Genomic DNA, 22,199 nt, shown 5'->3' with positions numbered 1-22,199 from the left:
TCTGACATATTGCAGATATCTGTTAATTAGACAAAATAACAACCAGAGACATTCCGTGATGACAACAACCAGAGACACAGCAGTTTATTTTCAACATAAGTCACGAAGCTGCAGGGTAAAATACATACGTGATTTTAGGTCTGTGTAAAAGAACAAGAGATATTGCAAAATCAGGAAAATATAGGCATATAGTTTCCCAAACACAGTGCAGATACCAGTAGGTCAGAAATTCTCATAGACACATTCAAATTTTCCTTCCCCTTGCGGCGTTGCATTCTCCATCTGTAGGAGGAGAGTGGGAGAGAGGTCAGGACAGTAGCATCCCCATTAACTCGAACAGCTCTTTATCAACATTATTGGTAGATATAGGTCTACTCATTTGGGGGAATAGAATATAGTAGAAAAATAGAATACAATTAAATATAATATATCTGGAATGACAAAACCAAGGCTTTAGTGATTTATATTTCCTGGTTAGTGTATGTTCACACTGACCGATTCCTTTGACTTTCTCTTTACTTTTCCTTTCCTCTGGACAGATTCACGGTTTACTGCTGCTGCTGGTGCTCCTGGGGTCAAGACCTCATAGACAGATGCTGGCGGAGACTCTAGACTCTGAGAGAGGAGAGAGTTCCAGGTGAGACACATTCATTCTTGTAAGATCACATAGGGCCTACAGTGGATGTGGAAGTTAATCAAAACAGTGGATCTTTGTTGATGATATTCTTTTGATGACCCACACACAGCTTTGACATGTGTCAAGGTCATTTTTTGTTGTTGTGGTTCAACTGGTAAAATCAATGTGATGTAGTTACAGCAAGTCAACGGAGATAGAGAGACATTCTTACAGCGTAAACTGGAGCAGAGGCAGCTGCATTCACTGATGTGTTACCGTTCTCCTCCTCCTCTTCATTCTCCCCTCTATTCCTTCCGCTTACTCCACTACCGGTACTTCCATTCTTCAATAGAAATTGACCCCGGAAATCACAAGTTAACACACACACGGACTGATACAATGACAACATACCAACCACAACAGAAGGGTACAAAAATATACAGTGTTTCAGAACCTCCACCAAACCTTTCTCAAACCTCTTACCCATTGGCTTTTGAACACGTATATGGAGCCGATCACACTGAAGATGAGGAGGCCTGTGGTAAGAGCCCCCAACACGATGAAAAGGATGAAACCAGAGTAAAGCTGCCGGTACCCCTTGTCTGAAAGAGAGACAGAGACAAATACAGAGACACAGAGATACAGAGACAAACATAGTACCATTAGAGTTTGTCCAGTGTCAGTCAATGGCTGAACACTTTGGTTGCAAGTAGATTAATGTCAAGTGAAAAAAAAGAGTTAGAGGGCTTTTTATTTTCATGATGACAATCGTGCGTGTTGTTGATGGTGGCGTACGTCTGACATTCAGCTGACATCTACAGTGTTTGTACCAAAAAAGGTCCCTTTTAAAAAGGATTGTGTTTTCACTGTCATGTCAACAATTCCTGTTACTCAACATGTGGACAACAGAAGTTTCACTAACTGACTAACTGTTATCTTTCTATCATCCCTTCATTTTCTTCTTCTTCTACCACACACTCACCTTTCACCAGAAGGGTCCAGAAGATCTCCACATTTTTATACTTGCAGTTATACTCTCCTGAGTATGAACTGTTATATGCTGATATTTCCAAATGAAATGTTTTTGTTTTTGTTTCAGGAGAAAAGAGAATAATCCATTCTTTTATCTTCTTTTGTTCTGGAGGCCCAGAGCAGACGAAGTTGCTGGAGCTCTGATTCATTGGGATGGTCACTTTGAGTTTGTAAAGGACCTTTTCTCCTGCCAGAGCCACCCTGATTCTGTCCGGCATGGAGATGGCTGGGTTGGCTTCTAAATTACACAGGGGGATGTAGAGTAAGGCTCAATCTGACATTGAAGAACCAAATAGGCAACTTACTTATGTATTGATTTGCAATACTTTGATATAGCCCACTAAAAATACATTGATATACAATGTTGATGAGAAAAGACAGTTCTGTAAATGACAACAGGAATTTCTATCATGACATTTCTAACTTCTAACATGAAAAAATGACTTTCAACTGTATCATGGTATTGGTATTTAAATGTTTTGTTAATTAAATACCCTTACCTTGAGCCTGATGATTTCCCAAACACATCAGGACACAGAGAACTTCAACCATCCAGATGCACATTTTGAAGAGACACCAAAGGTTTAATTTTCCCCCTCTGTTTCTATTTGTTTGTGGTCACTTGAGATAGGAATACCTGTATCAGTATTGGAAGGATTTCGTCGAATTTCCCAAACAGTGTATGAGTGTCGCTTCAAGCCTTTCCCCTGTTCAGATTGCCCAGAATGTGTATGTCTATATCTGTTAGTCTTGGCCTCAGAGAGGTCGCAATACTGGGGTTCCTGTTTTGCTCTGGCCACTTCCTCAAAGTATTAATTAATGTGAGCCTTGTAAAATCCCCAACCATCAGAGATAGAATGACCAAGATACTGTACTGCTCTAGGAGGCATAGACTATAAAATAACAGATACATTTAAAAATATATATAAACAGATTATGAATGAAAGCATGAACCATTTACAGCAGACAGGGAATGTTATTACAGTATGTACTCTTGTGTATGTTTTGTTGTGATACAACAGGCAGCTACTGTGTTATTTTTATGTTTGTTACGTCACTCACCAAATCCATCCCAGATGCAGTGTTGAGTTTCCTCCACTGTGAGACAGTGTTGGAGAGACCCAGAGTTAAAGTTCAAACCACACGTGAGCACTAAATGAGAGTCTGGCCCTTCGGATGAAAGAGAGAGAGAGAGGAAAACATCTGAGAAAGAGAGAAAGGAATTCGGGGGAGGTGACAAATTGTCTATGTTAATGAAAACCAGGTGAATGTACATCCGTTTGACTTCTCCTCAACTAATGCTCTCAGTCAGTGTGGAAGGAAGAACTGCACAGCATTGCAACACCTCTGCACGTGCCTATGCCTCTTCCCCTCTTCCCTTCTTCCCTCTCTCTATTCCCTTCTTTTACAAACTCTTTCCCCTGTTATCCCCCTTTCATTGGCAGAGCTGGAAGCCAACTCTGACCTCACAGCAGCCACTGCACAGCAACAGACTTAGAGAGAGAGAGAGACAGAAATAACATCTGGATACCAGTGAATAAAAATTATGTTCACTCTATTTCATACCATTCCCCCTCTCCTTATCTATCTCTAACTCCCCTCCGACTTAAATCACTTTCTTGCATTATTTTACCTGGCAGGGTTAACCACTGTCAACAGTATGGAAGGTATTCACGTGGATTTGGTCAGTTGATGTGTTGGACTGAACTTGGACGATAACCAGAGCTGGATGAAATGCGTCATCATTTGAGAAATGTGGAGCATTTGCTGTTATACTTTTGGGTTCTTGAAAATAATGTTATAGCTCATATAGGATAACAATCATTCTTTACCTCCATCTGCATCAAAGAGAAGGGGAAACAGAGGGGCGGGAAGGGGGAATGACAGGAGGACTCAAAAGAAAAGTGAATATGAAGAGAACACGTGCGTCTGGAAACAGCTGGAACCCAGAAAGAGAGGGGGAGAGAGAGAGAAAGAGGGAGAGAGAGAGAGAAGAGAGAGTGAGATGTGTACGCTGCTCAGTCCTCTCACAGTTCACAAATAAAGAGTCCCTAAGTGGGTCCGCACTGCCCAGCCACATTCTCCTGCTAATCACATTACTACTGCAGGGACAGAGAGGAGAAGAGAGGGAAGAGGAAGAGGAGACCAAGGCATTGGAAGAGTGGAGAAGAGAAAGGGGGAGATAATACTTCAAATAAAGTGAAGGCACCAAGTTTTATTGAGTGACAACTTGGACCTGCTAAATTAAACCTAATTCCCTGAAGGTGTAAGTATTGTTTCATTCACTCATTTAAAACCCGCAATGTACTTCTCATCCAGCAAATGCATTGGTTTGTTGGCCTTGTTTCAGTTGTTTGTGGCACTGTTGTTTTACCGTTGACAATTTAACTGGGATACATACGGAACCTTATCTTCCTGCATGTGTTAATTTGTCTGTTTGGTTCTTGAAATGTTTATTGAAACAGCTCCACCATATTCAAGTTTCATGTTTCAATGTTTAGTCACCACCTGCACAGGTCACACCACAGGTTTAAAACAGTACGGTGAAATTCTTAACATGAGAGCCCTTTCCCAATATTGCAGTGATAATAATATACTGTAGATAATAATAGAAAATATAATAAAAAATAAAATTAAGAATAAAAACCACACAAGAACTACAATGACAGTTAAAGAAACAAGAATGCATGTACATACAGGTCAGTACCTTATTCAATGTGAAGGGATACTGGAGTGGTAGTATATACAGGTCAGTACCAGTACCTTATTCAATGTGCAGGGATACTGGAGTGGTAGTATATACAGGTCAGTACCAGTACCTTATTCAATGTTCAGGCATACTGGAGTGGTAGTATATACAGGTCAGTACCAGTACCTTATTCAATGTGCTGGAGGGATCACTGGTGCAGGGATACTGGTAGTATATACAGGTCAGTACCAGTACCTTATTCAATGTGCAGGGATACTGGAGTGGTAGTATATACAGGTCAGTACCAGTACCTTATTCAATGTGCAGGGATACTGGAGTGGTAGTATATACAGGTCAGTACCAGTACCTTATTCAATATGCAGGGATACTGGAGTGGTAGTATATACAGGTCAGTACCAGTACCTTATTCAATATGCAGGGATACTGGAGTGGTAGTATATACAGGTCAGTACCAGTACCTTATTCAATATGCAGGGATACTGGAGTGGTAGTATATACAGGTCAGTACCAGTACCTTATTCAATATTCAGGGATACTGGAGGGGTAGTATATACAGGTCAGTACCAGTACCTTATTCAATGTGCAGGGATACTGGAGTGGTAGTATATACAGGTCAGTACCTTATTCAATGTGCAGGGATACTGGAGTGGTTTTATATACAGGTCAGTACCTTATTCAATGTTCAGGGGTACTGGAGTGGTAGTATATACAGGTCAGTACCAGTACCTTATTCAATGTGCAGGGATACTGGAGTGGTAGTATATACAGGTCAGTACCAGTACCTTATTCAATGTGCAGGGATACTGGAGTGGTTGTATATACAGGTCAGTACCAGTACCTTATTCAATGTTCAGGGGTACTGGAGTGGTAGTATATACAGGTCAGTACCAGTACCTTATTCAATGTGCAGGGATACTGGAGTGGTAGTATATACAGGTCAGTACCAGTACCTTATTCAATGTGCAGGGATACTGGAGTGGTAGTATATACAGGTCAGTACCAGTACCTTATTCAATGTGCAGGGATACTGGAGTGGTAGTATATACAGGTCAGTACCAGTACCTTATTCAATGTGCAGGGATACTGGAGTGGTAGTATATACAGGTCAGTACCAGTACCTTATTCAATGTGCAGGGATACTGGAGTGGTAGTATATACAGGACAGTACCAGTACCTTATTCAATGTGCAGGGATACTGGAGTGGTTTTATATACAGGTCAGTACCTTATTCAATGTTCAGGGATACTGGAGTGGTAGTATATACAGGTCAGTACCAGTACCTTATTCAATGTGCAGGGATACTGGAGTGGTAGTATATACAGGTCAGTACCTTATTCAATGTTCAGGGATACTGGAGTGGTTGTATATACAGGTCAGTACCAGTACCTTATTCAATGTGCAGGGATACTGGAGTGGTAGTATATACAGGTCAGTACCAGTACCTTATTCAATGTGCAGGGATACTGGAGTGGTAGTATATACAGGACAGTACCAGTACCTTATTCAATATTCAGGGATACTGGAGTGGTTGTATATACAGGTCAGTACCAGTACCTTATTCAATGTGCAGGGATACTGGAGTGGTAGTATATACAGGTCAGTACCTTATTCAATGTGCAGGGATACTGGAGTGGTAGTATATACAGGTCAGTACCAGTACCTTATTCAATGTGCAGGGATACTGGAGTGGTAGTATATACAGGTCAGTACCAGTACCTTATTCAATGTGCAGGGATACTGGAGTGGTAGTATATACAGGTCAGTACCAGTACCTTATTCAATGTGCAGGGATACTGGAGTGGTAGTATATACAGGTCAGTACCAGTACCTTATTCAATGTGCAGGGATACTGGAGTGGTAGTATATACAGGTCAGTACCAGTACATTATTCAATGCAGGGATACTGGAGTGGTTGTATATACAGGTCAGTACCAGTACCTTATTCAATGTGCAGGGATACTGGAGTGGTTGTATATACAGGTCAGTACCAGTACCTTATTCAATGTGCAGGGATACTGGAGTGGTAGTATATACAGGTCAGTACCAGTACCTTATTCAATGCAGGGATACTGGAGTGGTTGTATATACAGGTCAGTACCAGTACATTATTCAATGCAGGGATACTGGAGTGGTTGTATATACAGGGATACTGGGGATACTGGAGTGGTTGTATATACAGGTCAGTACCAGTACCTTATTCAATGTGCAGGGATACTGGAGTGGTAGTATATACAGGACAGTACCAGTACCTTATTCAATGTGCAGGGGTACTGGAGTGGTAGTATATACAGGTCAGTACCAGTACCTTATTCAATGTGCAGGGATACTGGAGTGGTAGTATATACAGGACAGCACCAGTACCTTATTCAATGTGCAGGGATACTGGAGTGGTTTTATATACAGGTCAGTACCTTATTCAATGTTCAGGGATACTGGAGTGGTAGTATATACAGGTCAGTACCAGTACCTTATTCAATGTGCAGGGATACTGGAGTGGTTGTGTATACAGGTCAGTACCAGTATCTTATTCAATGTTCAGGCATACTGGAGTGGTTGTATATACAGGTCAGTACCAGTACCTTATTCAATATGCAGGCATACTGGAGTGGTAGTATATACAGGTCAGTACCAGTACCTTATTCAATGTGCAGGGATACTGGAGTGGTAGTATATACAGGACAGCACCAGTACCTTATTCAATATTCAGGCATACTGGAGTGGTTGTATATACAGGTCAGTACCAGTACCTTATTCAATGTGCAGGGGTACTGGAGTGGCAGTATATACAGGTCAGTACCTTATTCAATGTGCAGGGATACTGGAGTGGTAGTATATACAGGTCAGTACCAGTACCTTATTCAATGTGCAGGGGTACTGGAGTGGTAGTATATACAGGTCAGTACCAGTACCTTATTCAATGTGCAGGGATACTGGAGTGGTAGTATATACAGGTCAGTACCAGTACCTTATTCAATGTGCATGGATACTGGAGTGGTAGTATATACAGGTCAGTACCAGTACCTTATTCAATGCAGGGATACTGGAGTGGTTGTATATACAGGTCAGTACCAGTACCTTATTCAATGCAGGGATACTGGAGTGGTTGTATATACAGGTCAGTACCAGTACCTTATTCAATGTGCAGGGATACTGGAGTGGTAGTATATACAGGTCAGTACCAGTACCTTATTCAATGCAGGGATACTGGAGTGGTTGTATATACAGGTCAGTACCAGTACCTTATTCAATGCAGGGATACTGGAGTGGTTGTATATACAGGTCAGTACCAGTACCTTATTCAATGCAGGGATACTGGAGTGGTTGTATATACAGGTCAGTACCAGTACCTTATTCAATGTGCAGGGATACTGGAGTGGTAGTATATACAGGTCAGTACCAGTACCTTATTCAATGTTCAGGCATACTGGAGTGGTTGTATATACAGGTCAGTACCAGTACCTTATTCAATGTGCAGGGATACTGGAGTGGTAGTATATACAGGTCAGTACCAGTACCTTATTCAATGTGCAGGGATACTGGAGTGGTTTTATATAAAGGTCAGTACCTTATTCAATGTTCAGGGATACTGGAGTGGTAGTATATACAGGTCAGTACCTTATTCAATGTGCAGGGATACTGGAGTGGTTGTGTATACAGGTCAGTACCAGTATCTTATTCAATGTTCAGGCATACTGGAGTGGTTGTATATACAGGTCAGTACCAGTACCTTATTCAATATGCAGGCATACTGGAGTGGTAGTATATACAGGTCAGTACCAGTACCTTATTCAATGTGCAGGGATACTGGAGTGGTAGTATATACAGGACAGCACCAGTACCTTATTCAATATTCAGGCATACTGGAGTGGTTGTATATACAGGTCAGTACCAGTACCTTATTCAATGTGCAGGGGTACTGGAGTGGCAGTATATACAGGTCAGTACCTTATTCAATGTGCAGGGATACTGGAGTGGTAGTATATACAGGTCAGTACCAGTACCTTATTCAATGTGCATGGATACTGGAGTGGTAGTATATACAGGTCAGTACCAGTACCTTATTCAATGCAGGGATACTGGAGTGGTTGTATATACAGGTCAGTACCAGTACCTTATTCAATGCAGGGATACTGGAGTGGTTGTATATACAGGTCAGTACCAGTACCTTATTCAATGTGCAGGGATACTGGAGTGGTAGTATATACAGGTCAGTACCAGTACCTTATTCAATGCAGGGATACTGGAGTGGTTGTATATACAGGTCAGTACCAGTACCTTATTCAATGCAGGGATACTGGAGTGGTTGTATATACAGGTCAGTACCAGTACCTTATTCAATGCAGGGATACTGGAGTGGTTGTATATACAGGTCAGTACCAGTACCTTATTCAATGTGCAGGGATACTGGAGTGGTAGTATATACAGGTCAGTACCAGTACCTTATTCAATGTTCAGGCATACTGGAGTGGTTGTATATACAGGTCAGTACCAGTACCTTATTCAATGTGCAGGGATACTGGAGTGGTAGTATATACAGGTCAGTACCAGTACCTTATTCAATGTGCAGGGATACTGGAGTGGTTTTATATACAGGTCAGTACCTTATTCAATGTTCAGGGATACTGGAGTGGTAGTATATACAGGTCAGTACCAGTACCTTATTCAATGTGCAGGGATACTGGAGTACAGGTCAGTACCAGTATCTTATTCAATGTTCAGGCATACTGGAGTGGTTGTATATACAGGTCAGTACCAGTACCTTATTCAATATGCAGGCATACTGGAGTGGTAGTATATACAGGTCAGTACCAGTACCTTATTCAATGTGCAGGGATACTGGAGTGGTAGTATATACAGGACAGCACCAGTACCTTATTCAATATTCAGGCATACTGGAGTGGTTGTATATACAGGTCAGTACCAGTACCTTATTCAATGTGCAGGGGTACTGGAGTGGCAGTATATACAGGTCAGTACCTTATTCAATGTGCAGGGATACTGGAGTGGTAGTATATACAGGTCAGTACCAGTACCTTATTCAATGTGCAGGGATACTGGAGTGGTAGTATATACAGGTCAGTACCAGTACCTTATTCAATGTGCAGGGATACTGGAGTGGTAGTATATACAGGTCAGTACCAGTACCTTATTCAATGTGCATGGATACTGGAGTGGTAGTATATACAGGTCAGTACCAGTACCTTATTCAATGCAGGGATACTGGAGTGGTTGTATATACAGGTCAGTACCAGTACCTTATTCAATGCAGGGATACTGGAGTGGTTGTATATACAGGTCAGTACCAGTTATTCAATGTGCAGGGATACTGGAGTGGTTGTATATACAGGTCAGTACCAGTACCTTATTCAATGTTCAGGCATACTGGAGTGGTTGTATATACAGGTCAGTACCAGTACCTTATTCAATATGCAGGCATACTGGAGTGGTAGTATATACAGGTCAGTACCAGTACCTTATTCAATGTGCAGGGATACTGGAGTGGTAGTATATACAGGACAGCACCAGTACCTTATTCAATATTCAGGCATACTGGAGTGGTTGTATATACAGGTCAGTACCAGTACCTTATTCAATGTGCAGGGATACTGGAGTGGTATATACAGTATATACAGGTCAGGATACTGGAGTGGTAGTATATACAGGTACCAGTACCTTATTCAATGTGCAGGGATACTGGAGTGGTAGTATATACAGGTCATACCAGTACCTTATTCAATGTGCAGGGATACTGGAGTGGTAGTATATACAGGTCAGTACCAGTACCTTATTCAATGTGCAGGGATACTGGAGTGGTAGTATATACAGGTGTACCAGTACCTTATTCAATGTGGTACTGGAGTATATACAGGTCAGTACCAGTACCTTATTCAATGTGCAGGGATACTGGAGTGGTAGTATATACAGGTCAGTACCAGTACCTTATTCAATGTGCAGGGATACTGGAGTGGTTGTATATACAGGTCAGTACCAGTACCTTATTCAATGTGCAGGGATACTGGAGTGGTAGTATATACAGGTCAGTACCAGTACCTTATTCAATGTGCAGGGATACTGGAGTGGTAGTATATACAGGTCAGTACCTTATTCAATGTTCAGGGATACTGGAGTGGTAGTATATACAGGTCAGTACCAGTACCTTATTCAATGTGCAGGGATACTGGAGTGGTTGTGTATACAGGTCAGTACCAGTATCTTATTCAATGTTCAGGCATACTGGTGGTTGTATATACAGGTCAGTACCAGTACCTTATTCAATATGCAGGCATACTGGAGTGGTAGTATATACAGGTCAGTACCAGTACCTTATTCAATGTGCAGGGATACTGGAGTGGTAGTATATACAGGACAGCACCAGTACCTTATTCAATATTCAGGCATACTGGAGTGGTTGTATATACAGGTCAGTACCAGTACCTTATTCAATGTGCAGGGGTACTGGAGTGGTTGTATATACAGGTCAGTACCAGTATTCAATGTGCAGGGATACTGGAGTGGTAGTATATACAGGTCAGTACCAGTACCTTATTCAATGTGCAGGGATACTGGAGTGGTACAGGTCAGTACCAGTATTATTCAATGTGCAGGGATACTGGAGTGGTAGTATATACAGGTCAGTACCAGTACCTTATTCAATGTGCAGGGATACTGGAGTGGTAGTATATACAGGTCAGTACCAGTACCTTATTCAATGCAGGGATACTGGAGTGGTTGTATTCAATACCAGTACCTTATTCAATGCAGGGATACTGGAGTGGTTGTATATACAGGTCAGTACCAGTACCTTATTCAATGTGCAGGGATACTGGAGTACCTTATTCAATGTGCAGGGATACTGGAGTGGTTGTATATACAGGTCAGTACCAGTACCTTATTCAATGTTCAGGGATACTGGAGTGGTTGTATATACAGGTCAGTACCAGTACCTTATTCAATGTGCAGGGATATGGTCAGGCATACTGGAGTGGTAGTATATACAGGTCAGTACCAGTACCTTATTCAATGTGCAGGGATACTGGAGTGGTAGTATATACAGGTCAGTACCAGTACCTTATTCAATGTTCAGGGATACTGGAGTGGTTGTATATACAGGTCAGTACCAGTACCTTATTCAATGTGCAGGGATACTGGAGTGGTTGTATATACAGGTCAGTACCAGTACCTTATTCAATGTGCAGGGATACTGGAGTGGTTGTATATACAGGTCAGTACCAGTACCTTATTCAATGTTCAGGGATACTGGAGTGGTTGTATATACAGGTCAGTACCAGTACCTTATTCAATGTGCAGGGATACTGGAGTGGTAGTATATACAGGTCAGTACCAGTACCTTATTCAATGTGCAGGGATACTGGAGTGGTAGTATATACAGGTCAGTACCAGTACCTTATTCAATGTGCAGGGATACTGGAGTGGTTGTATATACAGGTCAGTACCAGTATCTTATTCAATGTTCAGGCATACTGGAGTGGTTGTATATACAGGTCAGTACCAGTACCTTATTCAATATGCAGGCATACTGGAGTGGTAGTATATACAGGTCAGTACCAGTACCTTATTCAATGTGCAGGGATACTGGAGTGGTAGTATATACAGGACAGCACCAGTACCTTATTCAATATTCAGGCATACTGGAGTGGTTGTATATACAGGTCAGTACCAGTACCTTATTCAATGTGCAGGGGTACTGGAGTGGCAGTAATTCAATGTGCAGGGATACTGGAGTGGTAGTATATACAGGTCAGTACCAGTACCTTATTCAATGTGCAGGGATACTGGAGTGGTAGTATATACAGGTCAGTACCAGTACCTTATTCAATGTGCAGGGGTACTGGAGTGGTAGTATATACAGGTCAGTACCAGTACCTTATTCAATGTGCAGGGATACTGGAGTGGTAGTATATACAGGTCAGTATCAGTACCTTATTCAATGCAGGGATACTGGAGTGGTTGTATATACAGGTCAGTACCAGTACCTTATTCAATGCAGGGATACTGGAGTGGTTGTATATACAGGTCAGTACCAGTACATTATTCAATGCAGGGATACTGGAGTGGTTGTATATACAGGTCAGTACCAGTACCTTATTCAATGTGCAGGCACACTGGAGTGGTTGTGTATACAGGTCAGTACCAGTACCGTGTTCAATTTTCAGGCATACTGGAGTGGTAGTATATACAGGTCAGTACCAGTACCTTATTCAATGTTCAGGCATACTGGAGTGGTTGTATATACAGGTCAGTACCAGTACCTTATTCAATGTGCAGGGATACTGGAGTGGTAGTATATACAGGTCAGTACCAGTACCTTATTCAATGTTCAGGCATACTGGAGTGGTAGTCTATACAGGTCAGTACCAGTACCTTATTCAATGTGCAGGCACACTGGAGTGGTTGTGTATACAGGTCAGTACCAGTACCGTGTTCAATTTTCAGGCATACTGGAGTGGTAGTATATACAGGTCAGTACCAGTACCTTATTCAATGTTCAGGCATACTGGAGTGGTAGTATATACAGGTCAGTACCAGTACCTTATTCAATGTGCAGGCACACTGGAGTGGTAGTATATACAGGTCAGTACCAGTACCTTATTCAATGTGCAGGGATACTGGAGTGGTAGTATATACAGGTCAGTACCAGTACCTTATTCAATGTGCAGGGATACTGGAGTGGTAGTATATACAGGTCAGTACCAGTACCTTATTCAATATGCAGGGATACTGGAGTGGTTGTATATACAGGTCAGTACCAGTACCTTATTCAATGTGCAGGGATACTGGAGTGGTAGTATATACAGGTCAGTACCAGTACCTTATTCAATGTGCAGGGATACTGGAGTGGTAGTATATACAGGTCAGTACCAGTACCTTATTCAATGCAGGGATACTGGAGTGGTTGTATATACAGGTCAGTACCTTATTCAATGTTCAGGGATACTGGAGTGGTAGTATATACAGGTCAGTACCAGTACCTTATTCAATGTTCAGGCATACTGGAGTGGTTGTATATACAGGTCAGTACCAGTACCTTATTCAATATGCAGGCATACTGGAGTGGTAGTATATACAGGTCAGTACCAGTACCTTATTCAATGTGCAGGGATACTGGAGTGGTAGTATATACAGGACAGCACCAGTACCTTATTCAATATTCAGGCATACTGGAGTGGTTGTATATACAGGTCAGTACCAGTACCTTATTCAATGTGCAGGGGTACTGGAGTGGCAGTATATACAGGTCAGTACCTTATTCAATGTGCAGGGATACTGGAGTGGTAGTATATACAGGTCAGTACCAGTACCTTATTCAATGTGCAGGGATACTGGAGTGGTAGTATATACAGGTCAGTACCAGTACATTATTCAATGTGCATGGATACTGGAGTGGTAGTATATACAGGTCAGTACCAGTACCTTATTCAATGCAGGGATACTGGAGTGGTTGTATATACAGGTCAGTACCAGTACCTTATTCAATGCAGGGATACTGGAGTGGTTGTATATACAGGTCAGTACCAGTACCTTATTCAATGTGCAGGGATACTGGAGTGGTAGTATATACAGGTCAGTACCAGTACCTTATTCAATGCAGGGATACTGGAGTGGTTGTATATACAGGTCAGTACCAGTACCTTATTCAATGCAGGGATACTGGAGTGGTTGTATATACAGGTCAGTACCAGTACATTATTCAATGCAGGGATACTGGAGTGGTTGTATATACAGGTCAGTACCAGTACCTTATTCAATGCAGGGATACTGGAGTGGTTGTATATACAGGTCAGTACCAGTACCTTATTCAATGTGCAGGGATACTGGAGTGGTAGTATATACAGGTCAGTACCAGTACCTTATTCAATGTTCAGGCATACTGGAGTGGTTGTATATACAGGGTACCATACTTATTCAATGTGCAGGGATGGAGTGGTAGTATATACAGGTCAGTACCAGTACCTTATTCAATGTTCAGGCATACTGGAGTGGTTGTATATACAGGTCAGTACCAGTACCTTATTCAATGTGCAGGGATACTGGAGTGGTAGTATATACAGGTCAGTACCAGTACCTTATTCAATGTGCAGGGATACTGGAGTGGTTTTATATACAGGTCAGTACCTTATTCAATGTTCAGGGATACTGGAGTGGTAGTATATACAGGTCAGTACCAGTACCTTATTCAATGTGCAGGGATACTGGAGTGGTTGTGTATACAGGTCAGTACCAGTATCTTATTCAATGTTCAGGCATACTGGAGTGGTTGTATATACAGGTCAGTACCAGTACCTTATTCAATATGCAGGCATACTGGAGTGGTAGTATATACAGGTCAGTACCAGTACCTTATTCAATGTGCAGGGATACTGGAGTGGTAGTATATACAGGACAGCACCAGTACCTTATTCAATATTCAGGCATACTGGAGTGGTTGTATATACAGGTCAGTACCAGTACCTTATTCAATGTGCAGGGGTACTGGAGTGGCAGTATATACAGGTCAGTACCTTATTCAATGTGCAGGGATACTGGAGTGGTAGTATATACAGGTCAGTACCAGTACCTTATTCAATGTGCAGGGATACTGGAGTGGTAGTATATACAGGTCAGTACCAGTACCTTATTCAATGTGCAGGGGTACTGGAGTGGTAGTATATACAGGTCAGTACCAGTACCTTATTCAATGTGCAGGGATACTGGAGTGGTAGTATATACAGGTCAGTATCAGTACCTTATTCAATGCAGGGATACTGGAGTGGTTGTATATACAGGTCAGTACCAGTACCTTATTCAATGCAGGGATACTGGAGTGGTTGTATATACAGGTCAGTACCAGTACATTATTCAATGCAGGGATACTGGAGTGGTTGTATATACAGGTCAGTACCAGTACCTTATTCAATGCAGGGATACTGGAGTGGTTGTATATACAGGTCAGTACCAGTACCTTATTCAATGTGCAGGGATACTGGAGTGGTAGTATATACAGGTCAGTACCAGTACCTTATTCAATGTTCAGGCATACTGGAGTGGTTGTATATACAGGTCAGTACCAGTACCTTATTCAATGTGCAGGGATACTGGAGTGGTAGTATATACAGGTCAGTACCAGTACCTTATTCAATGTTCAGGCATACTGGAGTGGTAGTCTATACAGGTCAGTACCAGTACCTTATTCAATGTGCAGGCACACTGGAGTGGTTGTGTATACAGGTCAGTACCAGTACCGTGTTCAATTTTCAGGCATACTGGAGTGGTAGTATATACAGGTCAGTACCAGTACCTTATTCAATGTGCAGGGATACTGGAGTGGTTTTATATACAGGTCAGTACCTTATTCAATGTTCAGGGATACTGGAGTGGTAGTATATACAGGTCAGTACCAGTACCTTATTCAATGTGCAGGGATACTGGAGTGGTTGTGTATACAGGTCAGTACCAGTATCTTATTCAATGTTCAGGCATACTGGAGTGGTTGTATATACAGGTCAGTACCAGTACCTTATTCAATATGCAGGCATACTGGAGTGGTAGTATATACAGGTCAGTACCAGTACCTTATTCAATGTGCAGGGATACTGGAGTGGTAGTATATACAGGACAGCACCAGTACCTTATTCAATATTCAGGCATACTGGAGTGGTTGTATATACAGGTCAGTACCAGTACCTTATTCAATGTGCAGGGGTACTGGAGTGGCAGTATATACAGGTCAGTACCTTATTCAATGTGCAGGGATACTGGAGTGGTAGTATATACAGGTCAGTACCAGTACCTTATTCAATGTGCAGGGATACTGGAGTGGTAGTATATACAGGTCAGTACCAGTACCTTATTCAATGTGCAGGGGTACTGGAGTGGTAGTATATACAGGTCAGTACCAGTACCTTATTCAATGTGCAGGGATACTGGAGTGGTAGTATATACAGGTCAGTATCAGTACCTTATTCAATGCAGGGATACTGGAGTGGTTGTATATACAGGTCAGTACCAGTACCTTATTCAATGCAGGGATACTGGAGTGGTTGTATATACAGGTCAGTACCAGTACATTATTCAATGCAGGGATACTGGAGTGGTTGTATATACAGGTCAGTACCAGTACCTTATTCAATGCAGGGATACTGGAGTGGTTGTATATACAGGTCAGTACCAGTACCTTATTCAATGTGCAGGGATACTGGAGTGGTAGTATATACAGGTCAGTACCAGTACCTTATTCAGTGTTCAGGCATACTGGAGTGGTTGTATATACAGGTCAGTACCAGTACCTTATTCAATGTGCAGGGATACTGGAGTGGTAGTATATACAGGTCAGTACCAGTACCTTATTCAATGTTCAGGCATACTGGAGTGGTAGTCTATACAGGTCAGTACCAGTACCTTATTCAATGTGCAGGCACACTGGAGTGGTTGTGTATACAGGTCAGTACCAGTACCGTGTTCAATTTTCAGGCATACTGGAGTGGTAGTATATACAGGTCAGTACCAGTACCTTATTCAATGTTCAGGCATACTGGAGTGGTAGTATATACAGGTCAGTACCAGTACCTTATTCAATGTGCAGGCACACTGGAGTGGTAGTATATACAGGTCAGTACCAGTACCTTATTCAATGTGCAGGGATACTGGAGTGGTAGTATATACAGGTCAGTACCAGTACCTTATTCAATGTGCAGGGATACTGGAGTGGTAGTATATACAGGTCAGTACCAGTACCTTATTCAATATGCAGGGATACTGGAGTGGTTGTATATACAGGTCAGTACCAGTACCTTATTCAATGTGCAGGGATACTGGAGTGGTTGTATATACAGGTCAGTACCAGTACCTTATTCAATGTGCAGGGATACTGGAGTGGTAGTATATACAGGTCAGTACCAGTACCTTATTCAATGCAGGGATACTGGAGTGGTTGTATATACAGGTCAGTACCAGTACCTTATTCAATGCAGGGATACTGGAGTGGTTGTATATACAGGTCAGTACCAGTACCTTATTCAATGTGCAGGGATACTGGAGTGGTAGTATATACAGGTCAGTACCAGTACCTTATTCAATGCAGGGATACTGGAGTGGTTGTATATACAGGTCAGTACCAGTACCTTATTCAATGCAGGGATACTGGAGTGGTTGTATATACAGGTCAGTACCAGTACCTTATTCAATGTGCAGGGATACTGGAGTGGTAGTATATACAGGTCAGTACCAGTACCTTATTCAATGTGCAGGGATACTGGAGTGGTAGTATATACAGGTCAGTACCAGTACCTTATTCAATGTGCAGGGGTACTGGAGTGGTAGTATATACAGGTCAGTACCAGTACCTTATTCAATGTGCAGGGGTACTGGAGTGGTTGTATATACAGGTCAGTACCAGTACCTTATTCAATGTGCAGGGATACTGGAGTGGTAGTATATACAGGTCAGTACCAGTACCTTATTCAATGCAGGGATACTGGAGTGGTTGTATATACAGGTCAGTACCAGTACCTTATTCAATGCAGGGATACTGGAGTGGTAGTATATACAGGTCAGTACCAGTACCTTATTCAATGCAGGGATACTGGAGTGGTTGTATATACAGGTCAGTACCAGTACCTTATTCAATGTGCAGGGATACTGGAGTGGTAGTATATACAGGTCAGTACCAGTACCTTATTCAATGTGCAGGGATACTGGAGTGGTAGTATATACAGGTCAGTACCAGTACCTTATTCAATGTTCAGGCATACTGGAGTGGTTGTGTATACAGGTCAGTACCAGTACCGTGTTCAATTTTCAGGCATACTGGAGTGGTTGTATATACAGGTCAGTACCAGTACCTTATTCAATGTTCAGGCATACTGGAGTGGTAGTATATACAGGTCAGTACCAGTACCTTATTCAATGCAGGGATACTGGAGTGGTAGTTTATACAGGTCACTGCCAGTACTTTATTCAATGCAGGGATACTGGAGTGGTTGAAAATACAGGTCACTGCCAGTACCTTATTTAATGCAGGGATACTGGAGTGGTTGAGGTGGGTTCATACATAAAAAGGGACTGGTAGTATGATATACATGTAAACAAGGCTGAAAAGTGACTGGTACCAGAACGGGAGCCTGGAGAACAGTCAATGTCTCGGGTGACCGGAGTCTTTGGCAATTTGTCGTGCCTGATATGGCTTTTAAAGCTTGTTTCTTGTGAGGATAGGTGTTCATTTGTATATTCCACTCTCCCTCTGGTCTGGTTCCAACTGCGACACGAGACCCTCTTATGAAAGCATTTACAGAACATTCCAAGTGATTACCAATCCTTCTCAGCGTCTCCGTTCTGGGTATAATCCCCTTCCTGCTCTTTACATAGCCTTGTTTCTGAAACCAATACAATACAATCAAGGTCTTCAAACTGTTTGGTTGGACACATGGTCATTCTCCTTCTATCATGCCACTGTCCTGAAGACAAAGGCCCCACTGTCCCTCACACAAAATAGATTTTCTTCAGGCTTTGACATAAACTAATTGAGTTTGCTCAGTCCAACAGGTCATAAGACTGTCCGACTCCAGTCCTTACCACAAATGAATGACCTGTTTTCAGTCACAGTATTGAAAACATACTTGTACATACTTTGAGAGACTTTCAAAGACCCATAGGTAATATAGAGGGTTTCTAAGATGACCTAAACCAAACCAACATGTAAACATGCACGTGGATCTGTCTTCAACTCTTAACTGGGCTACGGAGAGACTGTTGGCAGCCTTGTGTGGAAAAAACAACTTTTTCTTCACTCTCTCTCTCTCCCGTTTCTGATTCTTCTCTCTGTCTCTGACTTTCCCTATTTCTTCTGAATGTAATCAAATTGTTGTAATGGCACAGTGAACTGATTTTGGCTAATTGGCAGATTTTTAAAATCATTCTTGTTGTGTTTTCCTTTTCTTCTTCATAAAGGGCTGTGTCTTCTCATCATGGCCCCTCAAACTGTGATGCTGCTGCTTCTGGCTGCCATGGCGACCATGGCCCAGTCCGTTGGCGAGGAGAACGAACTGGATTATGGGTACTGGAACTACCGGGAGGGAGGTGAGCTAATAAATAAGAACGTCCATCCAGTCTACTCAGTTGACGTCAAGGAAAGCAAAAGCAGAAGTGAAAAAGACAGGTCTTTCATAACAACGTCTCTTCTTCCTTTCCTCTGGGGTTGTGGTTGCAGCTGAGAGTGTGAACGTGACCACTGTCCGCAGTGTGACCAGAGTCCTGGACCTCTGGGGAAAACGCATCTTCAACGAGATCAAGACCCTACTCCACTCTCAGCCCAGCACCCTGCTCCCTGACTACTCCAGGTAGGAGTACCAGAGGGACATCGTTACTGTGGTATAGGTCAACAGAGAGTGTACAAATCCATTTTTACAGTACTTTCAGAAAGTATTCATACCCCTTGACTTATTCCAAATTGTGTTGTGTTACAGCCTGAATTCAAAACAGATGAAGTATATCTTTTTCTTACCCATCTACAGACATTACTCCATAATGACAAAGTAAAACATGTTTTTAGACATTTTTGCAAATGTACTGAAAGTTAAATACAGAAATACCCCATTTGCATCATTATTCACACCCCCAATACATGTTAGAAACACCTTTAGCAGCGATTACAGCTGTCTTTCTGGGTAAGTCTCTAAGAGCTTTCCACACCTGGATTGTACAATATTTGCCCATTTAAAATTCTTCAAGCTGTCAAATCGGTTGTTGATCATTGCTAGACAACCATTTTCAAGTCCTGCCATAGATTTTCAAGCCAATTTAAATCAAAACTGTAACTAAGCCGCTCAGGAACATCCACTGTCTTCCTGGTAAGCAACTCCAGTGTATATTTTACCTTGTTTTCCGTTATTGTCCTGCTGAAAGGTGACTGTCTCCCAGTGTCTGTTGAAAAGCAGACTGAACCAGGTTTTCCTCTAGGTTTTTTCCTGTGCTCCATTCTGTAATTTTTTTTATCCTGAAAAACTCCTTAACGATTACAAGCATACCCATAACATGGTACAGCCACCACAATGCTTCAAAATATGGAGAGTGATACTCAGTAATATGTTGTATTGGATTTGCCCCAAACACAACACTTTGTATTCAGGACAAAAAGTGAATTGCTTTGCCACATTTTTTTGCAGTATTATCTTTGTAGTGACTGGGTGTATTGATACACCATCCAAAGTGTAATTAATAAGTTCACCATGCTCAAAGATATTCAATGTCTGTTTTTTATTTTACCAATCTACCAATAGGTGCCCTTCTTTGCGAGGCATTGGAAAACCTCCCTGGTCTTTATGGTTGAATCTGTGTTTGAAATTCACTGGGGTACAGAGAGGAGGTAGTCATTTAAAAAAGCATGCTAACATGATTATTACTCACAGAGTGATCCATGCAACTTATTATTTGACTTGTTAAGAAAATGTTTACTCCTTACTTATTTAGACTTACCACAACAAAGGGGTTGAATACTTATTGACTCAAGACATTTCAGCTTCTCATTTGTAATTCATTTGATGTTGCTAAGTTCCTGTTTTGACTCTACAAAATATTGACCCGTGCAGATGAATAATTTGAAGTTACTGTCCAGGTTCTTAAAGTTTGATTGATTGCCAGTTTGAAGTGCCTGTTGATAAGTTACTCTTTGTGTCCTGCAGGGTGCGCCCTCTGTCCGAGTCGCTCAACGATCTCTTCAGGGAAGTCACTCTGCTGCACAGGCGTATCACGGAACTCACCCATCGCCTAGCAACCTTGGAACCATTCCTCCGTCGCCACGGCTACCGGGACGAGGGGGAGGAGGGAGGGGGTGGCGGTGGCAGGGCTCTGGCACCTCGGAGCATGAGAGGTGGCGCAGCGAGACTGACGAGGTACACCTTGAAGAAGGCGGTCCCTGTGAGTGGGACTAGGGTGGTGAGGAGGAGGAGGGTGAGAGTATACAACAACGGACAAGTTAGGATGCTGGAGAGTGCGAGTGAGAGATAGCGGGAGGGATTGTGGACTACGGAGGAGTGTGATAGTAGGAAAGTTAGTGTTAGGGTTCTAAGTTCAGTGTGAAGTGAGAGGTCAAAGAGCGAGAAATGAACGAAATAGAGTCTGCAAGTAATTATAATGTATCAAAATCTGATATATTGTAGAAAGTTGATGTAAAATGTATGTATTCTCTATCTCTGCTTCATTATTAACAAAGATGTGCATCTGTATGCACATGTTATGTGTATCAACCCATGAGAGAGCAATGATATATTCATTAAACAAACTCATCAAGTCTCAACTGTCTGATCATCTCATTCAGAACTAGCCAACTGTGGCTGCATGGCCATGAGAATAATTCAGTCATTTGCATGGAAGCGTGATCATCATTAGATTCAAAACCAATCGCCACACAATTGATTTTAGAGTACCACATTAACAATCCACAATAGAACAAAATGCTACTATTGGAGAGGATGTTGTATGCCACATTGTTATGTTTTGATATCTGACTTTAAAGGGTGACTCTCTATCCTGTTATTCGTTTGGGACTTTGTTGTTAGAGGGATCTGTGAAAGTTTGTAGATCTTTTTTTTTCCCGTTAACTGTAGTCACAAAGGGTAATACTAAAGCCAGCTGGTATATATACTGTGTGTGTGTGAGTGTGGATGTGTTGTGGGCATAAGGATCGAACTTTGTGCCCTCATTAAAACTTTGCCAAGCGTTTCTACAGCAACCGTTCCTTCTCTCCTTTCTCTCCTCTCCTCTTCCCCGACTCTTGCTTGTCATCCACAGAGCCGCAGTATAAAATGTTCCGTCTTTCTCATTCCCTCTTTCCCAACCTGCCTCTACTTT

The 22,199-nt window shown here is 42.0% G+C and overlaps 2 protein-coding genes across 2 annotated transcripts; one reads left to right on the top strand and one right to left on the bottom strand.

Moving 5' to 3' along the window:
• Nucleotides 1-56: 56 nt before the first annotated feature.
• On the bottom strand, nt 57-2,406 carry si:ch211-243a20.4 (uncharacterized). The gene is made up of 6 exons (XM_029681763.2): nt 2,149-2,406; nt 1,599-1,886; nt 1,100-1,218; nt 849-959; nt 496-615; nt 57-282 (listed from the first exon to the last, which is right to left on the bottom strand). The coding sequence occupies exons 1-6, from the start codon at nt 2,210-2,212 to the stop codon at nt 223-225; spliced, it is 762 nt and encodes a 253-aa protein (XP_029537623.2). The 5' UTR covers nt 2,213-2,406; the 3' UTR covers nt 57-222.
• Nucleotides 2,407-3,594: 1,188 nt separating this feature from the next.
• si:ch211-243a20.3 (uncharacterized protein LOC100151507 homolog) lies at nt 3,595-21,645 on the top strand. Its single transcript, XM_065001451.1, has 4 exons — nt 3,595-3,915; nt 19,304-19,430; nt 19,561-19,690; nt 21,032-21,645. The coding sequence occupies exons 2-4, from the start codon at nt 19,319-19,321 to the stop codon at nt 21,354-21,356; spliced, it is 567 nt and encodes a 188-aa protein (XP_064857523.1). The 5' UTR covers nt 3,595-3,915; nt 19,304-19,318; the 3' UTR covers nt 21,357-21,645.
• Nucleotides 21,646-22,199: the final 554 nt, after the last annotated feature.

Source organism: Oncorhynchus nerka, linkage group LG15, assembly GCF_034236695.1.
Source record: "Oncorhynchus nerka isolate Pitt River linkage group LG15, Oner_Uvic_2.0, whole genome shotgun sequence".
NCBI classification, from domain to species: domain Eukaryota; kingdom Metazoa; phylum Chordata; class Actinopteri; order Salmoniformes; family Salmonidae; genus Oncorhynchus; species Oncorhynchus nerka.
This window is presented reverse-complemented; position numbering and strand designations above follow the sequence as displayed.

Excerpts from the sequence above, each read along its gene's own strand:
- si:ch211-243a20.4 (XM_029681763.2), bottom strand. The coding sequence starts at position 2,212 with ATGTGCATCTGGATGGTTGAAGTTCTCTGTGTCCTGATGTGTTTGGGA. Across the intron at positions 1,219-1,598 it reads CTGGACCCTTCTGGTGAAAG|ACAAGGGGTACCGGCAGCTT; the intron begins GTGAGTGTGTGG and ends TCTCTCTTTCAG. Across the intron at positions 960-1,099 it reads ACGTGTTCAAAAGCCAATGG|AATGGAAGTACCGGTAGTGG; the intron begins GTAAGAGGTTTG and ends TTTCTATTGAAG.
- si:ch211-243a20.3 (XM_065001451.1), top strand. The coding sequence starts at position 19,319 with ATGGCCCCTCAAACTGTGATGCTGCTGCTTCTGGCTGCCATGGCGACC. Across the intron at positions 19,431-19,560 it reads CTGGAACTACCGGGAGGGAG|CTGAGAGTGTGAACGTGACC; the intron begins GTGAGCTAATAA and ends TTGTGGTTGCAG. Across the intron at positions 19,691-21,031 it reads CTGCTCCCTGACTACTCCAG|GGTGCGCCCTCTGTCCGAGT; the intron begins GTAGGAGTACCA and ends TGTGTCCTGCAG.